The 22,574-nt window shown below is 48.0% G+C and overlaps 1 protein-coding gene across 1 annotated transcript in view; it reads left to right on the forward strand.

The window, feature by feature from the left end:
* Positions 1 to 22,574, forward strand: part of PIK3AP1 (phosphoinositide-3-kinase adaptor protein 1) — a 114,966-nt gene that overhangs the window by 80,275 nt on the left and 12,117 nt on the right. The window contains exons 9-14 of the mRNA XM_080823672.1: positions 2,051 to 2,146; positions 4,738 to 4,935; positions 7,560 to 7,625; positions 9,445 to 9,650; positions 13,010 to 13,082; positions 20,341 to 20,496. Of these exons, the coding sequence (XP_080679798.1) occupies positions 2,051 to 2,146; positions 4,738 to 4,935; positions 7,560 to 7,625; positions 9,445 to 9,650; positions 13,010 to 13,082; positions 20,341 to 20,496 (795 nt within the window). The remainder of the gene's footprint in view (positions 1 to 2,050; positions 2,147 to 4,737; positions 4,936 to 7,559; positions 7,626 to 9,444; positions 9,651 to 13,009; positions 13,083 to 20,340; positions 20,497 to 22,574) is intronic.

Raw genomic sequence — 22,574 nt, forward strand, 5'->3', positions numbered from 1 at the left:
GCTGCTTTTTGCATATATAAGCAAATACAAAAACAATCTTATTCTCCCCTTCTTGGAGGCAATAGTTACTATATTGATTTTCTAAAACGTTGTATTTGTTAAAGATTCTGATTGATCAAGAGTATGCATTTCTTTTTTTCTTTCTTTTTTTATTGTCTCAGATTTTTAAAAAATTACATATCATAGCCCCCCCATGAACCCCCTCTGGAATCTAATTGTCTTTCTTCCCTCTCCAGAGGTAACCATTACCATGAATTCAATGTTTAGCCTTCCCAGCATGTAATGTTTTATAGGCCTTAAAACTTTATATAAACCATATCATACCAAAAATACCAGTCTGCAGATTTTTCATTCAATTTTATGGGTTTTTTTATGGTCATATAATTTATATTTTGGTTATCACAGGAGTATGGAACTAAGAGCTGTGCTATGTAATAATGTAATGTCTGGTCCCTAGAAAGTTTAAAATCTGTCATTTTTTATAATTAAAAAAATCAGTTAATCTGATAGTTGACAGGTGAGCCACAATTTATCTTTTTAATAACCTGAAATTATTTTTGCTTTGAAAATCTAATTGTATATATTTGATCATAATTATCTGGATCTTTAAAAAAAAAGTGTTAATAAAGTTTTCTCATTTATGAAAGCCCCAAAAGCCACCATAGATAATTTGGAAGACAAAGGTATATATAAAATAGAAAATAAAATGTCCATAATCTATACTACTTCAGAAATAGCCACTATATGCATTTTGGCATATTCCTCTCTAGTCTTTTTTTCTAGGAATATACAAATATTTTGTTTCGGGATACCTAGGTGGCTCAGTCAGTTGAGCATCTGCCTTCGGCTCAGGTCATGGTCCTGGGGTCCTGGGAACGAGTCCCACATCAGGCTCCCTGCTCTGTGGGGAGCCTGATTTTCCCTCTGCCTCTGCCTCTCTCTCTCTCTCTGTCTCTCATGAAAAAAAAAAACTAAAAAAAAAATATATATTTTGTTTCAAAACAAGGGTTATGTCATATGACATTTATTATCCTTAACATTACTTCATGACCAGGACCTCTTCTCGGTGACTGTTCTTGGGAAATGTGACATAAATAGTTGCTTTGAAGTCCTCATACAAATCCACCAGATTTTATTTAGCTGGTCCCCAAAGATCAAAGTGGTAAGGAAATGGCATATGTATGTATATTGATTAAATTCAAACCATTTTTTCTCAAAGTATACTATTCACTTCAGACTACATATTTTGCCTAAGCAAATAAGTCCTCATTGTGTGATATGACTCAGTGAGTGCAATCTTTGACAATATCAAAGCTCTACTTTTAATATAAGGCTGAAATTTTACTCCCAAAAAGCATACTTCAGATACTTCAGAGTCATAAAGTAATAGGGCACTGTTGGTTACTTGGGTTAGAATAGAAGCTACTGTGAGACCTGAATGGTTTTCATACACGGTTTTGGTCTTTGTGGGTTCTTGTTTAATAATGAAAACCAAAGATCAGTGTTCTTCCTCCTTATAAATAATCATGTCCGTGGGTGACGTAGAAATAGAGTTCTTGTTGCTATGCTGTTGAGATGGTACTACGTTGCTAGGAGTGGCTCCAACATCTTCTTTTTAATTGTTGCATACAGTTCCATTGTTTGAGTAAACCAGTTTATCTGTTCTTTGTTATTTCTGCTTCCCATTGGTGTTTGGTTGTTACAAACAATGCTATAGTTATCCGTTTAAAAATTAAGCCCATTGTTTCAAATGAAGATGAGCATAATATCTATACCTTTTGAGTCCTGTGGTCTAGGAAAGGGCCTGACAGTTGTGAATGTTGCTCTCCTTTATAGCTCACACTCACAGGGGGTTCTTATTAAGTAGATAGATCATTGGATAGATGGGTGGATGCATGCATGCATGGGTGGGAAGATGGATGGATTTGTGAATTCTTGAATCTCTTGATTCACGATCTCTTGATTCGTCCAATCTTGTACATCCATCTGTAAAATCTCCTTGCCTATGTGAAAGAACAACATCTGAACTCTTAGTTTCCTTTTCTTATAGATGTTGAAATGCTTCAAGCCGGTACATCTAATCCAATCCCCGGAGATGGTTTCTCTCGGACCACTAAGGACTCTATGATCCGCAAGTTTTTGGAAGGTAATTCGCAACTGTGAGCAGGGAAGCAAAAAGAGGGAAAGAGAAGCACACGTAAGAACATTGGCTGGTTCCACGTGACGGTTGCTCCATTCATGGAATGGGCTGCCACGTACCTGGTATATGGCATGATTGAAGGCACTCTATCCCCGTGAGCTGCCCATCAGCCTGACACAGTAGGCCAGGAGTTCATACCACTGGAGCTACTCATTTGGGAAACAAGCTGCATCCAACAAGACCTATTTTAAAATGCATGTGCTTATTTTTATTTGATTAAAGTTTATTGAGTACTAACTATGAGCTACTCAGTGCCCTGGATGTTGGGCCAGAGGACACAGAGAAGAATGAAATGTGATCAAGTGCCCTCAGGAGACAACTTTCTGGAGGAGGTGGAGGACATAAGGGAGTGTACGCAAACATTGTTAAGTTGAGCCTGTCTTGCGTCATGGTTAAGAACATGAACTCTGATCTGTATTTAGTTCCCCCTTCAGCTGGCTGGAAAACCTTGGACAAGCTTTCAACTCCTCTGGGCCTCTGTCCTCAGGTGAATGTTGTGAGAATTAAATGATGTATTGTCTAGTGGGCCTCAGAGCAGGGCTGGGCACAGAGCAAGCAACGAAGGTTTATGATTGCTGTTGTTGTTGTCATTATTATTATCATTGAAGGTCAGAGAGGGAGGGTGTTCAGTTGTGTGGCTGATTTCTTAACTCTGTCCAGTCATTTACAATTAATGGGAGTGGGGTCTGTTGATGAAGTAGGCATAGAAAGCAGGATGCTAAGAGGATGGGATTCAGGATGGGAGAAGCAGTTTTGACAGTGAAGAGGAAAGAATAGTGCTGAGTAATGGTAGGTAAACCATAGCCTGGCTAGCTGCCTGTTTTGTTTTTTTTTTTTTAAGATTTTATTTATTTATTTGTCAGAGAGAGTGAGCACAGGCAGACAGAGTGGCAGGCAGAGGCAGAGGGAGAAGCAGGCTCCCCGCTGAGCAAGGAGCCCGATGCGGGACTCGATCCCAGGATGCTGGGATCATGACCTGAGTTGAAGGCAGCAGCTTAACCAACTGAGCCACCCAGGCATCCCTAGCTGCCTGTTTTTGTAAAAAAAGTTTTATTGGAACACTTTATATCCATTCACTTACTATTGTCTATGGCTGTTCTCATGCTATAAAAGCAGAAGGGGGCAGGCACCTTGGGAATCATTGTCACTAGTAGGGTAGCCGCCTGCTCCCCCAGGATGCCTCATTTTGTTAACATCAGACAAACCTCTCCAGAATTTCTTCATGCCCTTGTATAAGATGTTCAAAGATGAACAGGTGGGAACTTCTCCACTAGTTGGAAACTTTCTCGAAGGGAGAGCATTAGAACTCAGAGCCCCTGGATGAGTTGGGACCCCCTGGTCAATGAGTTTTCTGGATCCAGGACACAGGGAGGCCAAGAGTGGTCTCCCCACAGCTCAGAAAAGAGGCAACTAAAAAGCTTCTGATAAATCACTGAATTGGAAATCTCGTAGGAAGAAGGCCTAAGCTTTATGCATTTCTGTATCTCAAACAGGCGTTTAATAAAGATCTGTTGACAGCAGCATGGTGCTGGGGAGAAGAAGGAAATGAGAGGAGAACCCCTAGTATGTGTAGGCACTGAGCTGGGTGCTTTTCCTCTGCTGTCTCATTTTGTCCTCACAGTACATTGTGAATAGGTCTCAGAGGGAAATCAGGCTCAGAAAGGGTATATGAGGTGTCCGAGGTCACACAGCTCACGTGGATGAGGGGCGATGGCATATGGTCGGGTCTGCCGAGATTCTCAAACCCACTGTAAGCGGGTCCCAGCACAGAGTATCACAGCCTGTCACCAGGAAGGGGGCAGCAAAAACCTTATGGCTGTGGGACCCCAGGGACAGAGGGGGAGAGGCAAGCATCTTTCTGATTGATGGATGGCAGAGTGGGGGGCAAAGGTTGCAAAAAAACCCATAGAGCATGGAGGTTGAGACAGGTTCTGGAGCCAGCTTTCCTGGATGCCGATCAGCTTTACGTAACTATGGGCATATTATTTAAATCCCCAAGGGCCCAGCTTCTTCATTTGCAAAATGAGAATGATTGTAGTTCTTCCACAGAATCGTTAACACCGTCTAAGGAGACAATGCGGGTAATATACTTGGAACAGCACTTGGCACAGAGGAAGTCTACGGCAAGGATTTGCTGTGGTCATTTTGTTGCTGGAGCCATTGGTGGCGAGGACTCCTGGCTGTCCTCATGCTGCTGCCCGGGCACCAGGGGGTGGTTGCAAGGGTCCTTTGGCTTTGGGGGCTATGCTCCCTTTTCTCTAGTCCCAGTGGGATGAATAACTGAATGCCAGCAGTAAAATTAAGATGCTAGAGGCTAGTGCTCACTCCCTTTCGTTGCACTGATGGTGGCCTCAGTGCTTTCTCAGTTGCTTCCCATAGGGTTCTTAGTAGCTCATACAGGAGACGGTACAGTGGAAGATCTTTGCTGAAGGGCAGTACTGGGCAAATAAGTTATGGTCACTCACTCCGTTCTTATGACTGTCAATCACCCAATTTGTTTGGTCATTGCTTTCAGGCACTTTTCTCTGTGTTTCCAGGTAACAGCATGGGAATGGCTGGTTTGGAGCGGGAGCTGCACCACGGAGGTCCGGAAGAAGATGTGTATCACACGGTGGATGACGATGAGGCCTTTACTGTGGACCTGGCCAACAGACCCCCTGTGCCGGTGCCTAGGCCCGAGGCCAGTGCCCCTGCCACTCACCACCTGCCTGACAATGAGCCGTACATTTCTAAAGGCAAGTGTGGCAGGGAGTGATGCTCAGCGAGCTCTTTGGGACTTCTTGGCAAGAATTCCCCGTGTCCTCTTACCTTCTGAACCACTGTGCTGAGACTGTGCCCTTCTGAATGGTCTCTAACCAGCCCCAGGAGATGGGGTTAGAACTCAGGGCAGATTCTGGAGCTGGCCCACGGGCCATGGTCAGTGTCAGTTCTGGCTTTCCCAGACGTATTCACCTGCCGTATGAAGTCAGACCTTTACTCCAGATGGCAAGAATGCTGATATATTATTATCTCCTGAAACTATTACTATCATTAATTTTTAATAGTTGACATTTATTGAAATCTACTAAGAGTACTCCATCTGGAATGTGTCATTTCGTCTTTACAATAATGTATTAGGTAAAGGCTGTTATCGTCTCCATTGTACAAATGAGGAAGACAGAGACCTACGGGGTGGCTATTACCATGTAGCAGAGTCAGGATTTGAACACAGGACACAAGATTCCACAGTCCTGGCTTTCAGCACTATGCTAGGCTGTCTACCTACATACACTAATACAAACTGGTGAGAGCCAGGTTTGACTTCTTCACAGTGGTCCCTGGGATGTCAGTTAGATGCTGACACGTTGTCAGTTTCGCTCTCTTTTAAGACTCGATGTGTTGAGAGGATTACAGATACTGTAAGAGCTCGGAATTGCCAGATCTGTGCACCTGACCTCCATTCCCTTGTTAATGGCATTAAGAAGTTGTGGGAGGTGTGACAAAAGGAGATCACAAATTGGGGAAAGTAACCCTCAATCAGAGCCCCAGGTACAGGGTGACCAGCTACATGTGAAATTCAGAGAAACAGCAAAAAATTTCTATCTCAAATATTGCATTCTTTTTTTTTTTTTCAGTTTTGATTTTGAGTCATTAAACCTGGCACATCCTAAGCTGGGTAGGACTAGAGCTCAGGGACATGATGGACAGCCAGGTGCTACCTGTGCTTGTGGTTTGCTGTTCCCCTGGGTAACAGCTTCTTTGGCATGTGTAGCAGACACTCTTGGTGCTCTCCACACATCCCACAGCTTTGTATATTTCTGTGCCCACTGGCTGCTCCCTGCTGGTCAGAACCCATGTCTCTTAGTCTGACCGCGTTCTCGGGAAGCCAGAGCCGCCTCTGCCCTTTTGCAAGGCAGGCTAGAAGGCTGGGGGATTAACACCTCTGAGCCCCGGCAGCCAGTGACGGATGAGCTGTGGCTGAGTACCCCAGCATCCCTTCCCTTCTGCTGGAAGAACTCTGAGATGCGTGTTCTACATTGCTTTCCAGAGCTCCCCAGCTTGCCCACCCTGGTAACTTACTGGCTACACACCCTGTATGGCTTCATCCACTTCCCCGTCTCACTTCCGTCACTCCGCATGTTGACTCTTTGCCTCTGGATCCTTGTCCTCAGGGCTGCTTCTAAGTGAATATATATTGATAATTCCTAAGCGGAAGCGGGGAGAGAAGAGAGCGTTAGTGTTATGGCTCATTGTGGCGAGCTGGGACAGGGCCATGGGTGATTCCCAAAGATCCCTAAAGGACTTTCTAGGCAACTGGGGAAGCAGAGGAAAGAGAGGCAGGAGATGACAAAAAGGACAGTGGCCTGGAGGCCAGAACCCCTGGGTTTGTGTCCCGGCCTGGGTCATGAGGTCAGTCATTTCACTCTCTTTATCTTTCCTTTCCTCATCTGTAAAACGGGTCTCATAATGATACATGTAAACATCAATGCAGGTATCATAATAATCTCTAAAATACTCTGCAGAGCCTGATTGTGAGGGTCAGATGGGAGAACACATTTATAAACTGTAGAGCACTCTGCAGATTTCACTAGAAGGCCAAAGGACCCCTGTGCCCTTGGCATCCATCTCAAGGTTTCGCTAACATTGAGTGCTTCCTCGTGACCGGCACTGTTCTAAGCCCTTTCCATGTATTAACTCATGTAATCATCGCAACAACCTAGAGAGGAAGGTACTGTTATCATCATCATTTGATAGATAAAAAAACGAGGCAAAGACAGGCTAAGCCTCTTGTCCACGATCACGTGGCTCCTACGTGGCCAAGGCAGGGTTTGAATCCAGGGAGCCTTCATACCTGTGCGTTTCTACCACCAAGGGAGCGTTTGTCCCTTCTCCGTTTTCCCCATTAGCAGTGGTAGGACTGTTGCTCACGACTGACTCCATCTAAGTCCTTCTGGTGTGCACACATGGTGTCTGCTCCATTGCTCCCAGTTCTGTCTTACGGGCCCCTGGTGACATGTTGAGTTGCACTTCCTTTTATTCTCCAGTTTCACGGTGCTCCAGGCCCAGCTCATGTTGTTGTCCGTGTTACCCTTTTCTTTAACGATCCATCATACCCTCTGGCTGGCTTTGTCTTTCTGGTGTTGAGACCCCGTCTGTTTGGGATGCCTTCGTTCCGTAATCCCTCTAGTTTTGGCACCATAGCTGCCTCCTATGGGAGGTGTGTTTTACAGAACTGCATATGGTGGCCCAAAATGTGAGCCACCATTTCCATTTTTGCATAAGATTTTGGTCTTTTGTCCAGTAAATATCTAAAATATTATGAAGCCCCTTAGAAATAAATCTGATTTGGCTTTTACCTAGAATATTCTTTATCTCATAGTTTTTGCAGAAAAAAGTCAAGAGCGGCCTGGGAATTTTTACGTTTCCTCAGAGAGCATCCGGAGAGGTAAGTCCCACGTGCTCAGCTTCCTTTCTTTTGACCTGAACTTCCAGGTGGCGGGAGCGTTCGTGTTTCAGTGATTTGCAGGTATAACGACTCCTCAGCCCTGAAACACAGAGAGGTCCAGGGGACACCTTGCATGGTCTGTACTGATGGTGAGGGGAGAGGAGAAGAGATTGGGGCACCTTAGAATAGTGTGCAGATTGATCATACTGAGAACACAAACACACTAGAACGTATCTGTGACAGCACACAAAACAGTGTAAATAGTGAGATTTGTGCCAACAGGATGAAAGTGGGTGGCCTGGCCCCCAGGCTTTATCTAAGGATACAGCCTTACCTGCTATTTACTTACGCCAGCTGTACTGGCTACGCAACACTTTCATTCAACTTTTATTTAAGAGACATTTTGCTTGTGGTTGGGTAACATTTTTCTTCCTTTTTTTTTTTTTTTACCTCCTCAAAAGACTTTTTTTGGGAAGTATGAGGAGATACGCACTCCTTTTTTTCCTTAATTAACTTCCGTGTACTAAAGAGAGACATTCAATGTTATCCCATCGAGGATTCTTATGAAAAGGAGACAGGACGCTGTCTAAGCTTTAGAAGGCATCCCAAGGACTTAGGTAGCAGGAGAGTGGAATTGATTGGCATATGCTTTTTTCTCCCCACACCCCATCTTCCAGCACAATTAAAGACAGCCTTGAAGAAGGCAAGTCTGGGAGAAAGGTTTGTAGGTGTGTATAGACAGATGAGTGAATGGCTGGGAAGAACGACAGATGAACTTCTTTGAAGTTCTCTCTCGTTTTCCTTCTTGCTCTCTCCCTGAATCACAACGTCCAGAGAGGGTTCTGCTAGAGAAATTCAGAATCAGAAATAGCCCTGCGTGAAATGAGCAATAAAATGTCAGGTCATCCTCACAAGCCCCAGTGGCCTGATCACGTCTGCAGGGAACTCATTCTCCACAGAACTTAATGGGCTCACAGCCTGGAGAAGGAGAGGGGTTGCCTTCATGCTTCCTGAGAATCTCCAAAGCAGAGAACCATGACTTTGTAATGTGGAGGAGAGGTTGGCAGAGGAACAACCCAAGGAGAGCCACTTAGCACCTAATCTATACCTGGTAACACTGGAGCTAGATCCTGGTTCCATTGACATTCCAGTCTTCTTGGGCATTTCATGTCCATGGGTCCACAGTCATGGTGCCCATGCAGCTTGGAGGCAGAGAGGAAAGTAAAGGACCGGAGCGTGTTGGGGAAAGCATCCTGCCTAGAATTTCCTGTATTTTCTCTTCTGGGAGTGGATTTTAGTCTAAAGCAGTGGTTCTCAACCTCTGTGCTGCCTCCCAGAGGATGCTTGCAATGTCTGGGATATTTTTGGTTGTCACAGCTGAGGCAGGGGAGGCTGCTGGCCTCTAGTGGGTAGAGGGATGGCCTGGGATGAGGCTACACATCCTACAGCATATAAGATGGCCCCCCAACAACAAAGAACTCTCCAGTCCAAGGTGTCAATAGTGTCTAAATTGAGAAATGCTAGTCTAATGGCTTCTTGGTCATTCAGGTTTGGGGGGTTCTGTTGACTTGCCCAGTGGGTGCTGTTCCTGCCTCCTTAAATGCTGTGGCCTTGTCTACTTTAGTGTAACAGGCTTTGAAATCATTAGCTGCTTCCCCCTGCCTGATTCGTTGTCCTATGCCCCGCTTCTTCATTCCATATGGAATTGTTCTCTTGAGATGCGTCCTCCTGAGCCCGTGACCAGTCTCGTTAACCCCACTTGCCTGCCTGCCCTCCCCGGTCAGGGAGCCATCACCCTGAGTTTTGCCATCCTTTGCAGAGCCTCTCGTCCGACCATGGAGGGACAGGCCTCAGTCGAGTATATATGACCCTTTTGCTGGGATGAAAACACCAGGCCAGCGGCAGCTGATCACCCTCCAGGAGCAGGTGAAGCTGGGCATCGTCAACGTGGACGAGGCTGTGCTCCACTTCAAAGAGTGGCAGCTCAACCAGAAGAAGCGGTCGGAGTCCTTCCGCTTCCAGCAGGTAACCGGCTGTGTCTGGTGGGTTTCGGGTCCGTTTCATCACCAGGCAGAGGGGAGGATGGGGTCAGCACTGTCTTGTGTGCTGCTGTGGCCAGGCCCTCGATGGGTGTTTTGAGTGTCATTGTGAATCCATGCATGTATATGTCTGTCCCCTGTCGCCTGTCCCCACACGGCCCCCGGGCTGAGAGCTGGATGGCTTTGCCGGTTGTCGTGAGTCTAGAGATCAGGAACAAAGACTTACCTGTCAACCCTAATTTTTCAGCTGCCTCTTCCCTCTGCCTGTGGCCCTATACTTTGGCTTTCTGGCCTTTATTCTTTTCAGAGCCTTTCTCTCCACTCCTAGTGCCAGCACTCCCACAGAACCGTCACACCTTTGAACTCAGAGAAGTTGGACGGTTCCCAAGAAATAGACAACAAAACAAGTCACAGACTGAAAACCACCCACATTAGAGCGTGCTCACACACAAATGGTATTTCTGTAGGCATGTATACAAAAGCAGAGCCAGAGGTCAGGAGACGGCACCTCAGGGCCATCCCTAGGGTGACCACTCAGGAGACTGGGATTGGAGGATGGGGCTCCTAGAGGAGATTCCTGTTTTGTTCTTTAAAGATTATTTATTTATTTATTTATTTGAGAGCACATGAGCAGGGGGAGCGACAGGCAGAGGGAGAAGCAGACTCCCCGCTGAGCAGGGAGCCTGACACGGGGCTCAATCCAGGGTTCCTGAGATCATGACCTGAGCCGAAGGTAGATGCTTAACTGACTCAGCCACCCAGGCACCCAAGACTCCTGTTATTTTTGTAAGAATCTATATAACTCCATACGTGTACTTCATGCACAGTTTAAAGCAATCGGAAGAACTCAGACTTGACCTTAGGAAGCATATCCATGGTCCAGCCCCTTCGTATTAGAAAGAAGAAGCTGTGCCTAGGGCGTTAGGAGACAGGTCCAAGACCACTCACCTGGGAAGTGGAGGGAAAGGCAGGATCAGAATGGTTGCTTTTTCTCCCCATCTCCCCATGGTGCTTCCCAGAAGGTGTGTATTCTCTCCTCTGTCCTCAGAAGACCTGACACACCTGCTGTTGGGGAGAGGGGCAGCGGGACCAGCACCAACCTACTGCAGAGATGGAGTCCTGTCTCCCTAGCGTGGGAGTAGTGAGTCATCGAGCAGCATTTGTCCAGCTGGGCCAGCAGTCTACTGACAATGCTCAGCGTTGAATGACCTAATCTCTTCTGTTGCTCATAGTGTGCATTGCAAGGGGAGTACTGTTGTTCCCATTTTACAGATAACTGAGGCTCGGAGAGTGGTGAGGCCGAGGAGTCCTTTCTCACGCCAGGGTCTATGTTCCCTTCACCACACTTTCTGCCTTCTTAGTGCTCCCTGAAAGAGGGTCCCCTGCTCTGCCGGCCGGCCTCCCTCCTCCTGGAGGTCTGACGGTGAGATGGTGCTCCAGTGCCGACAGGAACCCGGGGTCCTCCTCTTTCAGGAGACGCAGGGAAGCTGCGGTCCTACGGGGATAGCCTCGCTTTGGGCAAACAACGTTTTTCTTCCTCCTGGCCGGTCACTGGCCCACGGAGCACGGTAGTTAAGAGCAGCCAGGGTTCTGGGGCCCAGCAGCCCGAGTCACATCCTTGTTTTGTCACTTGGTGCTGGATGACCTCGGCCTTTCTGTACCTCTGTTTCCCATCTCACATGTGAAGGGAGAACATTGGACAAAGTAAACCATGTAAAGGACTCAGCATGCCGGGCACTCAGTAAACGCAAAGCAGATGTTAGCCGTCTCTGTCTGTAGCCAAGAGGCTTCTCCTGGTCCCATGAACTTGCCTAGAACTCTTGGGTGTGGCGGACAACGGGGGTTCATATTTGACATGGCAGGCAATCCCAGCCCGTGGTAGCTGACCCTACTCTGTGCCCTGAGAGCCTCCGGGTATTTCTAGAGCATCCCCCATCCCGGGACCGGTGGTTGTAAAGACTGTTCTGGGGGCTGCCCCCATCTTCCCTTTCCTCTATGCCTCTATCCACTTGTCTGTCTCCTTCACTTCCCCTCCCGTGAGTGGGCACCACCCAGGTTCCCTTCAGGTCCTTCTCTGTGCAGGTGGTCTTGAGTCCGTGTCCCCTTTCCGGTCCCACCTGTGGACCGGTGCAGCCACCAGTTGGGTGTGTCCTGCTGAGGCGCTCACAACTTGCAGCATGTCCAGCAACAAACCATACCTTGGGGCTGCTTCCTTTTCCTGGCTCCCTATTTCTGTTCACCGCACTGTTACTTTCCATCCCTTGGGCTCTTCTCGCTCCCTCCCCTGTCTCCAGCCAGGTGCGTGTCTTGCTGGTCTTGCTCTGTGATGTCCTTCCTTTTGCATCGGCTCCTTCCTTCCTATCCCCTCCAGTGCCAGCTTCTGGCACCTTCGTGGGGCCTGCCACATAGTCTCTAGGTGGTGGATCTCCTTGCTGCTGACTCCTCCCACCTCCACTCTGTCAGACCTTAAAGCTGTGCCCAGCCCACACTTTCTCGTGTTTCCCTGCTGCTTTCTGGACCCAGCTTAGTCTCAGCTATAGTCACAGTCCAAACACCCCTCCCATTCTGGCCTGTGGCTCCCTCAGGGGACCTTTCTGGATGTCTAGATGTTAGTCCCTGGGGCATTTTCTCTCGGATGTTCAGATACTTTGAGGTAGTTGTTACTAAAATAGCAACAAATTTCAGCCCTCACATGTCTATTCAACATTTGCTCATTGACTGATAGACCGACTGCATGCTCGCGGAAAGCTATAAGGCCTGGTGTCTTGGCCTTTAAGAGTGTACAGTCTCTCTGAAGAGACAACACACACACACCCCAAGGCCACACACATGCACAAATGAGCTGGGCCAGGCCGCATAGCTCAGGGCCATGTGGCTTCTATGGTCACTAAGGCCTGGTGTGGTCTGGAGAGGCTTAAGGCAGAAGGTGGACCTTGACCCAGACCTGGAACAGACTGATGGGGAGGAATCATCGTCCTTCACGGTCAAAGGGTCTCAGAGACAGATAGGTGCATGGAGTATTTGCAAACACTACAGGACTGGCTTGTTAAAGGAGCCTATAAGGAGGAAGGCGGGGGGTTATAAGGCTGGGAAGGAGGTGGGAACTAGAGTGGAGGGGAGACTCTTCGTTGTAGGAAAGGGGTCTGCTCTTCAGGCACAACTTCTACGAGTACTTGAATTTCTCTAGGGGCCAATGGCAAATGCGCTCAGCCTCATTTGCATGTTGGAGATGTTATTGCAATGGAATGTATCTTGCAAACAGCATAAAATCTGAAAGAAACTCTTAATGCCCAGGGGGTATTATTTCTCGTATATACTTTGAAAATGAACTGAATTTTTTTCCAGGAAAATCTTAAACGGCTGAGAGACAGCATCACCCGAAGACAAAGGGAGAAGCAAAAATCAGGGAAGCAGGCAGGTATGTAGCTTTTGGGGTTGCTGCATTGTGGGGGCTGCTGGCATCTGTTGTTTCTAACTCTCCTTTCTGGTGTGGCTGGAATGGGCAGAGTGCTTGCCCCGTGCCTGTCACCCTGTTTACAGTTCTGGGTACCCCACTGTACTCTGAGGTTCTTTTGGGCAATGGCTTTGTCTTGTTTTTTTTTCCACGAGAGAGCATGTGGGGTGTGAGAGGACGGAGGGAGAGGGAGAGAGAGTCCTAAGCAGGCTCCGCACTCAGCGCAGAGTGCGGGGCAGAGCTCCACCCCACGACCCTGAGATCATGACCTGAGCCAAAACCAAGAGTCAGACGCTTAACCAACCGAGCCACCCAGGGGCCCCTGTCTTGTTTATTCTGTGTCTCTAGTACTCGACCCATAAGACATGTCACCAAGGAAATGAAAGGATTGACCTCTGCATCTCCCATCCTCTCATTCAAAGAGGAGGATAAAACTTTCTCCCCAGGCACCTGTCTCTCCCCCTTGGCATTTAGGAAGACATGTTTTTTGAGCAGAGAAAGGAGATAATCTCATGCACATAGTATCTGTTTCTGAATGAAGCAGGGAATGGCATCCCGGGTGTCCACACACACAGTGCTTCAGAAGCCAGGACCCAGCAGAGGCAGGGCTCCTTCCAGGTGGAGTAGGGGTCCAGTAGCAGGGCCACACATTCCAGTTGTGTACACGGAGGACCAGGCCTCTCGGCACCGCTAGCCCTGAGCAGTGATGGGCATTTGCCTACGTTGAATATTTCTACCAAGAACCTCTGGCATGGTGGGTCTCTATGATTTATTTTGGCCAGCCTATACCAAGTACAGCTGGCAATAAAAGCCTTCCAGAAACTCTCAGATCTTGAGTAGAGCCCCAGTAAATAAAGGACTAAGTTTGTCTATAACTTCCACAGTCTGTCTCCAACTGCCATCAGTAGCCTGCTTTCTCATGACCCTGGCCAGACAGGTGACACCCCAGTCTTTAAAAATGACATCTTCCTCCTACAGGCCCCTTGCTCATGCCTTTTCTTTCTCTCCTGTGTGAAGACTCCTGGGCTGCAAGACCCAGCCGGCAGCCCCTGCTCCGTGAGGCCTTCCTGGGCCACTGCACCCCCTTCCCTACATGAGTATTTATAGGACCTACTATCCCTTACATTCATCCAGCACTGCTCTTTTGCTGCCTCTGATTGCTGTTACTTCATTCCTGCATTCAAACCATCAATTCCCAGAGGTTCTGCCTCCAAAATGCATCTTCAGTCTGATGATTTCTGACTGTCTCCCCTGTCACAGCTGCATGCAGGCCGCCATCATCTCTTCCTGGATGAATGAGGTGCCTCTTCAGTTGTCTCCCCATGTCCACTCTCATTTCTCTGGAGTTAACCCTCCTAACTGCAGCCAGTGACCTTTTAAAAATAAAAGATCAGATCATACCAGTCCCTTGCTCAAAACCCTCCAGGGCTCTGGTCCCACCCAGAGTAAAATCACCCTCCTCACTGTGGCCTGAGAGGGCCTACGTGGTCTCACCCCTGAGCTCACCTCGCTGACCTCCACTTTCCCTTTCAACCTTGTGCTCTCATCCCAAGGGACTCCTTTATTGTTCCTCTAACAAGCCAAGAGCAGCCCTCCCCAGGGCCTTTGCACTTGTCCCTCCTCCACTTTTCCCATGTCTTCACTGACTGGCTCTTTCCTCCTTTAGCGTTTGGCTGTAACTTCTCTTCAGAGAGGCCTTCTCCACATTCTCTCCAGAGTGACCCTCTGCCACTCACTGTGCCACTCACAGTCTTTTCACATATCACAGACTGAAATTATGTGCCTATTCTCCTGGTTATTTTCTGGCCTATTCCCCTACCACCACCTACCGTAAGCTCCCTGAGAGCATGAGCTTGTCTCTGCTGTGCTCTGCTGAATACCCAGAGTGTAGGAAAGTACTTTGATTGGACTCAAGGAATCTCTGCTAGAATAAAATATTTGGTAACACCATTCATTCATTCCACAAACACCTAACTGAGCCCCAGGTTCTCTGCCAGACATAGAGACCCGTAAGGCAAGATCTTTACCATTGGGTAATTTATGAGTTAGTCTTTTCCTTGTGTAGGTCTGATTTTCGCAGCTAGAGCCTGCCCCACAATGCCTAGCGCAGTGTTTTGCAAATGGCACTAGCCTACTGAATATTAATGATTTTGACCATTTGGGAAAAGAGGCATACAGAGGTTATAACCATGGCAGAAGGTCAGAGAGGTCATCCTAAGATGTCTGCTTGGGTGACTAGATTTTACATGCGTGCTTCCACTACCGAAGCTCACGTGTGTTTGCCCTCCCGGCTGAAGGGAGGAGAAAGGAGAGAAGGCAGAAAATCTGGTTCAAGATCTGCATAGTAATCTTCAGGTCAGACCATATGTTCTAGGTGGGAAAAGGGATGAGGTGATTTTTAAAACTAGAATGCATAAACCCAAAGACAGAAGCCTTGATTAAATGAAACATTTCACACTTTGACACAGAGACAGCCTCAAAAAAGCTGTGATTTGGTGGTGCGTGAGTGTTTGAAGGCCCGAGAGTTGTAGTGTTGGAATTACGAGTGTTGGGCAGCAGGGGTCCAGAACTGAGCCCACTGGGTGTTCTCACACCTTTACCACCCAGACAATGGAGACGCGGAAGCAAGACCCACACACATGGTGAAGAGTCAAAGGGGACCAGAGCGGACCTTGTGGCATTCAGGGTTGGGGTCAAGTTCCTAGCTGCTGCTCCTCCCATCTACCTGGGAACCAGACAAGATAAGTACCCCAACTGAGCCTCAGTCCTCATCTACAAAGTGGCACAAATAAAAATGATTCCCCCATTAGAGTTTTGTGAGGATCGAACAAGTTAGGGGACAGCTGGGGCCTCACGCAGATGCCTGGCACATGGACACACCCTACGGACCACACACCCGCACAGCAGCTGGCATCCTCTCAGTCAGGGCCTCCCAGGGAGCATGCGCTGGTTTGAGACTCACCATCCAGGGTCCAGTCCTGGAATCCTGGGTTTTGGAACATTATACAAAGTTCACCCAAAGCTAATCAGCTCTGAATAAGTGATACCCGTCAGTGTCGTTACGCTAGAATGGTCAAAGTCTACATTTTTTCAAAGGAACATGGTTAAATGCCCTCATTTCCCTTCCCCTCTACTCTTCAAGAGGAAGACCCTCTGGCTAGGATTGAGGGGGAGGTGTTAAGTATTTTTACTTTTACATTAGGGGCTTTGATTAATGTCATAACTAGTAGAAAATCAAACCATATCTAATTTGACGCTAGACCGGAACAACTGGGGACCACATTCCCCCATAGGGAGAATGTTCTACCCATCAGCCCCAAAAGTTTCCTTTCATGTTCACTTTTTTTAAAGATTTATTTATTTATTTGAGAGAGAGAGCACAGTGGGGAGAGACAAAAAGAGAGCCCCAAGCAGACTGTGATCCATGCAAAGTCGAACTCGGGGCTCAATCTCACAATCCTGAGATCAGGACCTGAGCTGAAACCAGGAGTCAGACACTTAACTGACTGCACCACTCAGGCGCCCCTTGTTTTTGTTTTTTATTGTGGTAAAATACCCATAACATAAAATTTATCCTTGATCCTAAATGTCAATTCAGTGGTGTTAAATACATCCATACCATGCAACCATTACCATGATCCATTTCTAGAACGTTTTCTTCCCTGACAAGGATTTGAGAGCAAAGAGCTGTGGTGGGAGATGATCCCGGGGAACACAGGGGCAGTGGGGAAGTGAGAGAGGAAAAGAGAGGGGACCAGCAAAATGCAGTTACCACTGTGGAGACTGGAGCTTCTTGTCCCTGGAGACACTGGGAGTCAATGGAGAGCACCGTGGAAGGGGCCAAAAAGTGGGGGCATTTATGCACAAGCTCCCATGTCTGGGGGAAGCCCCTTGGGGGAGGGGTGCTTGTCATCTAGTTTCCAGAGAAAGCCTCAGGCAGTTTGGAAGTTGGACCCTGTGCTCCATGTTATATTCACTGCGTAGCCCCAGTGCTGCTTGTGTGTGCTTGTGGAAGTACAGGGTATCTGGGGTGGGGTAGGGGAATGCAGGGGAAGAGATTAGGATTGTGACAGGTTTAGGGCAACCTACTCTGCTTTGACCATTGCATCTCCTTAAAAAAAAGAAAAAATCTGGGGCGCCTGGGTGGCTCAGTGGGTTAAAGCCTCTGGCTTCGGCTCAGGTCATGATCTCGGGGTCCTGGGATCGAGCCCCGCATCAGGCTCTCTGCTCAGCAGGGAGCCTGCTTCCTCCTCTCTCTCTGCCTGCCTCTCTGCCTACTTGTGATCTCTGTCTGTCAAATACATAAATAAAATCTTAAAAAAAAAAAAAAAAAAGAAAAAATCTGTTTTCCATATGGAGCTTCTGTTTTCACCAGAGGAAAGAGTTCCGCTTTCCCGGGCACCTGCATGGCTCAGTTGGTTAAGCATCTGCTTTCGGCTCAGGGTCCTGGGGTCAAGCCCCTCATCAGGCTCCCTGCTCATCAGGAAGCCTGCTTCTCCCTCTGCCCCTCCTTGCACTTGTTCTCTCAATCTCTCTCTCTCTTTCTGTCTCTCAAATAAATAAATAGAATCTAAAAAACAAAACAAAACAAAACAAAACTCTACTTCCTCCCCACCCCTGCCAAAAGAAAAAGAAAAAAGAAAAGCATTTAAAAACCAGTGACACTGGGTAACATCGATCTGTAGGAAAATTAGGGTTGACAAATGGCATTTCTGCTTAAAAGACCTTTTCTAGGAACGGAGCCCATTCTAAACATAAGGGCTATCTCTGTTTATTTAGAAATCTCATTTGCCTTAGGAAAGAAAAGCGGTAACTATTTTCCTTTGATTTGGGTTAGAATACCAAGGATAATTAAAAAGTAAGATTCTATTCGTAATAACGTGCTAGTCTTTCTTCAGCCTTGGGGAGTTGTTTTGTTCTTGCTGGGGTGGTGTAGAACATGGATGATGTAGTTCAGAGGGGCTGGCACGGCCCGTGGCTTGTTGGACACCCCAATGAAGACAGTCCGTATTTGTGTTCTGGGTGTGTGTGGGGCTCATCTGCGGCAGGACGGGGAGGAGCAGGCCAGGTGCCAAGCAGCCTGGCCTCCCGTCCCTCCACTCCAATCACTGCATCCCTTTATGATCCAGGACAATCCCTTAAACCACTCTGTGCCTCAGTTTCCTCACCCATGGTTGTATCTGACTTACCAAGTTCACGGGGAAGAAGTGAAGTTCAGAGCAGGCATAATGACCCATGTGGACATGCTCCGGGAAAAGTACTGTGCAATATAGTGCTGGTTGCTATTCCTGGCATTGTTTCTTTCTTCCAAGAATATCAGGTTTTGATAGACTGGCTCTACTTGATTTTTTGAACTTCTGACTCCTATTTTTTTTTTAAAGATTTTATTTATTAATTTGACAGACAGAGATCGCAAGTAGGCAGAGAGGCAGGCAGAGAGAAGAGGAAGCAGGCTCCCTGCTGAGCAGAGAGCCCGATGTGGGGCTCCATCCCAGGACCCTGGGATCATGACCTGAGCCGAAGGCAGAGGCTCTAACCCAGTGAGCCACCCAGGTGCCCCTCCTATTTTTTTTTTTCCTGTGTATTTTACTTTCCTCCTAGAAAGTAAACGGTTCCTCCTAGTACCGGTTGAGGGTGGGAAATCGCTGCCTCGAAGTGAATTAAGCAGATAAGAAAGAACCTCCCTTTAAGAGAGTGTTGTTAAAAAAAAAATACTAGGTCAAAGCTGAGGAAAAAAAAATAATAAAAGGCTGACACCCGTTTGGGCCCCAAGACGCTCTGGGCCCACACCCAGGTGCAGAACAGCCGGCGGGTCTCTGCCCACGTGGTTCCAGGCTCAGGAGGCTGCTTGCACTGCGCTGTGGTAATGAGGAAAGCCTGAGGCTGTGGGAAAGATCTGTGTCACACTGAGACCTAGAAAGCTGGTTTAATACTAGGACCAAACACTGCCCTTGGAACCCGTCTCCAGGATGAGGCACGTGTGAGGTCCACGCAAACCACAGTCCAGCTTTGTGGCATCCTCTGTGTGGAGTGTTTCCCATAGGCTCGGTCTACCCTGTCCTCGAACTTCCTCTTTCCTATGGCTGTCGTTTCCCTATTCGTGGTTCTTGGGTAGACGCTGGCTTTGGTTCGAGGAGCCACCTCTGCTCCTGGACTCCCTGAACCCCTGGCCGCACCCATCCTACAGCAGAGGAGAGGCGGAGGAGGATGTGGGGCCCTGGAGATAAGAGCACCTGGCTGGAAAGTACACGGAGCTCACACCTCTCCCTGAGGCCCTGCACCCGGACTTGGGAACGATCAGGGCATGACGGGAGCCCTGTGATGCGAGCTCACCAGGTGTTCACACTCTCCTGGGGAAGAAGTGGGCAATGGGCCCCCACAGATATTTTGTTCTGCTCAGTCTAGAACCCAGGGTGGAAATCTAGGGAGGATTGAAGATCAACTACTGGGCAGGGCTAAGCCAGTCAAGAGACCAATTTAATGCTGTGCAGAGCAAAGGAATAATCTCTCCCTAAGTCTGTCGGGTCCAAAGCCACTGATCAGCCTCACAAGTCTCAGAACCTTTTATGGGGCTGATGGACTTACTTTCGTTAGCCCTGTGGGCCGTTGCTGTCAGTTGCAGACTCCGCACCTAGCACCCATCATTTGTTGAGGGATTCAGAGGCCGTATGAGTAGTGGTTAGGAGCCTGGGTTCAAGTCCCAGCTGTCCCACTTACCAGCCATGTGCTACTCCACTTCTGAACTAGTTTCCGTTGGGAATGGTGATAATATGTTTACTTTGTGGGTGTTGGGAAGCTCCTAGAACTCTGCTGGTGCACAGGATAACCAGCTATTAGGATCAACAGTGCTCATGGGTCCTCCTTCTGAAAGGGAAGTACTCCACATCCCACAGCTGGAAAGTGGGAGAGCTGCAGCCCCAGACCTCTCCCCAGTCTCAGGCTCTCTGCCTGACGTGGTAGCATTGGTCTCGCTTTCTGCCGTGCCTCCGCCCCTCTCCTCTGTCACTTAGTGATGGCCACACGGGAGTCTGTGGAGTTTCAGTGTTGAATTGGGCAGGGCCCCCTCCCCCTTCCCACACTCTCTCCCTACCTTTCCCTCCCCTCCCCTTCCTGCCAGGCACCCACCAGGTTCAGGCCAGGGAGGCGGGTGGAGAGGGAGCAGATGAACAGTTTGGCGGGTCGCAGGTGCCTTGAAGCTTATCTCTCTTTCTTCTGATTCCAGACTTGGAGATCACCGTCCCAATTCGGCACTCACAGCACCTGCCTGGGAAAGTAGAGTTTGGAGTCTATGAGAGCGGTCCCAGGAAAAGCGTCTTTCCCCCAAGGACGGAGCTAAGGCGAGGAGACTGGAAAACAGATAGTACCTCCAGCACAGCAAGTGAGCAGGGGAGAGGGTGTGCCTTCACATCTGCATTCCCGGTGGTGCCTTTGGGCTTTGAGAACAGTCTGTTGTGAGCCCAGCAGACCCCAGCTGGAGCCTGATTTGGGTTTGGGGGTGTAAGAAATGGGGGACATTTAGCCTGTGCAGTTTACCTTTTTTCAGAGAACCAAAGATCTTTTACATCACTATGCCCTAAAGCAAAGTTGTGTAATAATTTATCACACTGTTCTTTTTATAACTAGAAAAAGCTAGTAATGATACTAGTTAATATTTACTGAGCATTTACTATATGCTAAGCTTCTTCTATATATTCTGTAATTTAATTCTCACAATAACTCTATGGCATAGGCACCATCCCCTGTATTTACTGAGGAGGAAACTGGAGTCCTCATGCCTTGGCCCAGGTTAAACAGCTAATAAGTGGTGGTGTCAGGAATTGAACTCGGGCAGCCTGGATCCGGGGCCCAGACTCTCAATCACTGTCCCTTCTGCTTCTTCAACTGTGGTAAGGGGAAGGAAAGGGCATGAAGTCAGAAACATGAGAAAATGATGGACTCACATTTGAGAATTCCAACCTTATGGAGGAATTGAGGATCCAATTAGGAAATGTGGGAGACGTCTTGGCTGAAAAGCTTGATGGAGTCTGATTGCAACAGACAACACCTGCTTATAGACATGCAGGAGGTGGGGCTTTGATTTCATGTCCAGGGTGGTGGTAACGGACCTCAGACACACCGGCTTCACCAGCAAAATAGGTGGAGTTTCCCTTCTTTTGTACAGTTGAGCATTTTCAAATGAGCTAGGAGAACAAGGAAAGAATAGGAGACTCGGGACTGACTTTCAGGACTCGTGGTTCCTTAAATGTCAGACAGGGAACCCCCAAATGGATATGAGGATAGGAAGGTCATCTAAACCCAGGGGTTCTTGATCTTTTCTGCATCACAGACTATTTGGGAATCTGATCTGTGCTCTGGATGTTCTTCCCAGAGAAATGCATGGGAGTGCGTACGTACACACACACACAGGGTTGCCCATCCATGGCCTTAGGTCAAGAACCCTGCCCCTGTCTCCCTTCTTACTTTATGGATTGCGCACGTATAATCCAGAGCAGGAAAGAGTTTTGTGCAAGGTCACACAGTCAGTGAAGCCAGGGTGGGAGCAGGCCCCGATCTTCTCTGGGCTTCACGTTCCTGCCACTGCTACCTGTTGAAACAGACCCAAAGCCTATCACGTGACTGCGGGGGACGCCTCGACCAGGTAGAAGAGAAAACTCCTCCTTCCATAATGGGGCGTGATAATGTGTATCCAAAGCCCTCCTGAGGCAATTTAGAGAATTCTGACAAGTTCAGAAATGGGAGAGCTTTTCCCAGTGATGGCAGCTGGCTGAGGAAGCACGAGGCAGGTGGCCCGTCTCTCAGATGTGAGGTGGAGGAGCACAGTGGTACAGATCCTCTGTGCATCCCGGGGTGGAGAGGAAGGGAAATTTAACAAGACAAATGGGAAGTACTCATTTCAGAATCGAATTAACTTAAATGATTTTATGTGTATGTTTTACTTTGAGGTAAAGATGGAATGGAAAGCATAAAGTGTGCTTTTTACTTTGTGCAACGGTTTATGGCCCAGGGATGGCTACCTCGTCTGTTTAGAAAATGTTATGAAATGCCAGACCAGTGGATTTAACTCCAGTCCCTGCTATACAGTTTCAGTTATCTATTGCTGTGTAACGAACCACCGCAAAACACAGTGGCTTGAAATGTACATTTATTTATACTTAATACTGCACTTGGGCAAGACTTGGTGCAGCTGGTTTATCTCCACTCCACGTGGGTGAGTTGGGGTCACTCACTCCTGCGTGTGTCCTCAGCTGTAAGCCCGGCATGGGTGGGACCATCCTAGATGCTCTGTCATCCTTTGGGACCTCTCCCCTTATGGCCTCTAAGTCAGTAGCCTGAACTTCTTATACTTATATGGTAACACAGTCCAGAAAGAGAACATTCCAGGAGGTTAGACCCTGATGGGCAGGTGCTTATCATGCTTTGCCTTGCATCGCACTCACTAATGTCATATTGATCAGA

This window comes from Martes martes (genome assembly GCF_963455335.1).
Source record: "Martes martes genome assembly, chromosome: 14".
Classification (NCBI taxonomy): domain Eukaryota; kingdom Metazoa; phylum Chordata; class Mammalia; order Carnivora; family Mustelidae; genus Martes; species Martes martes.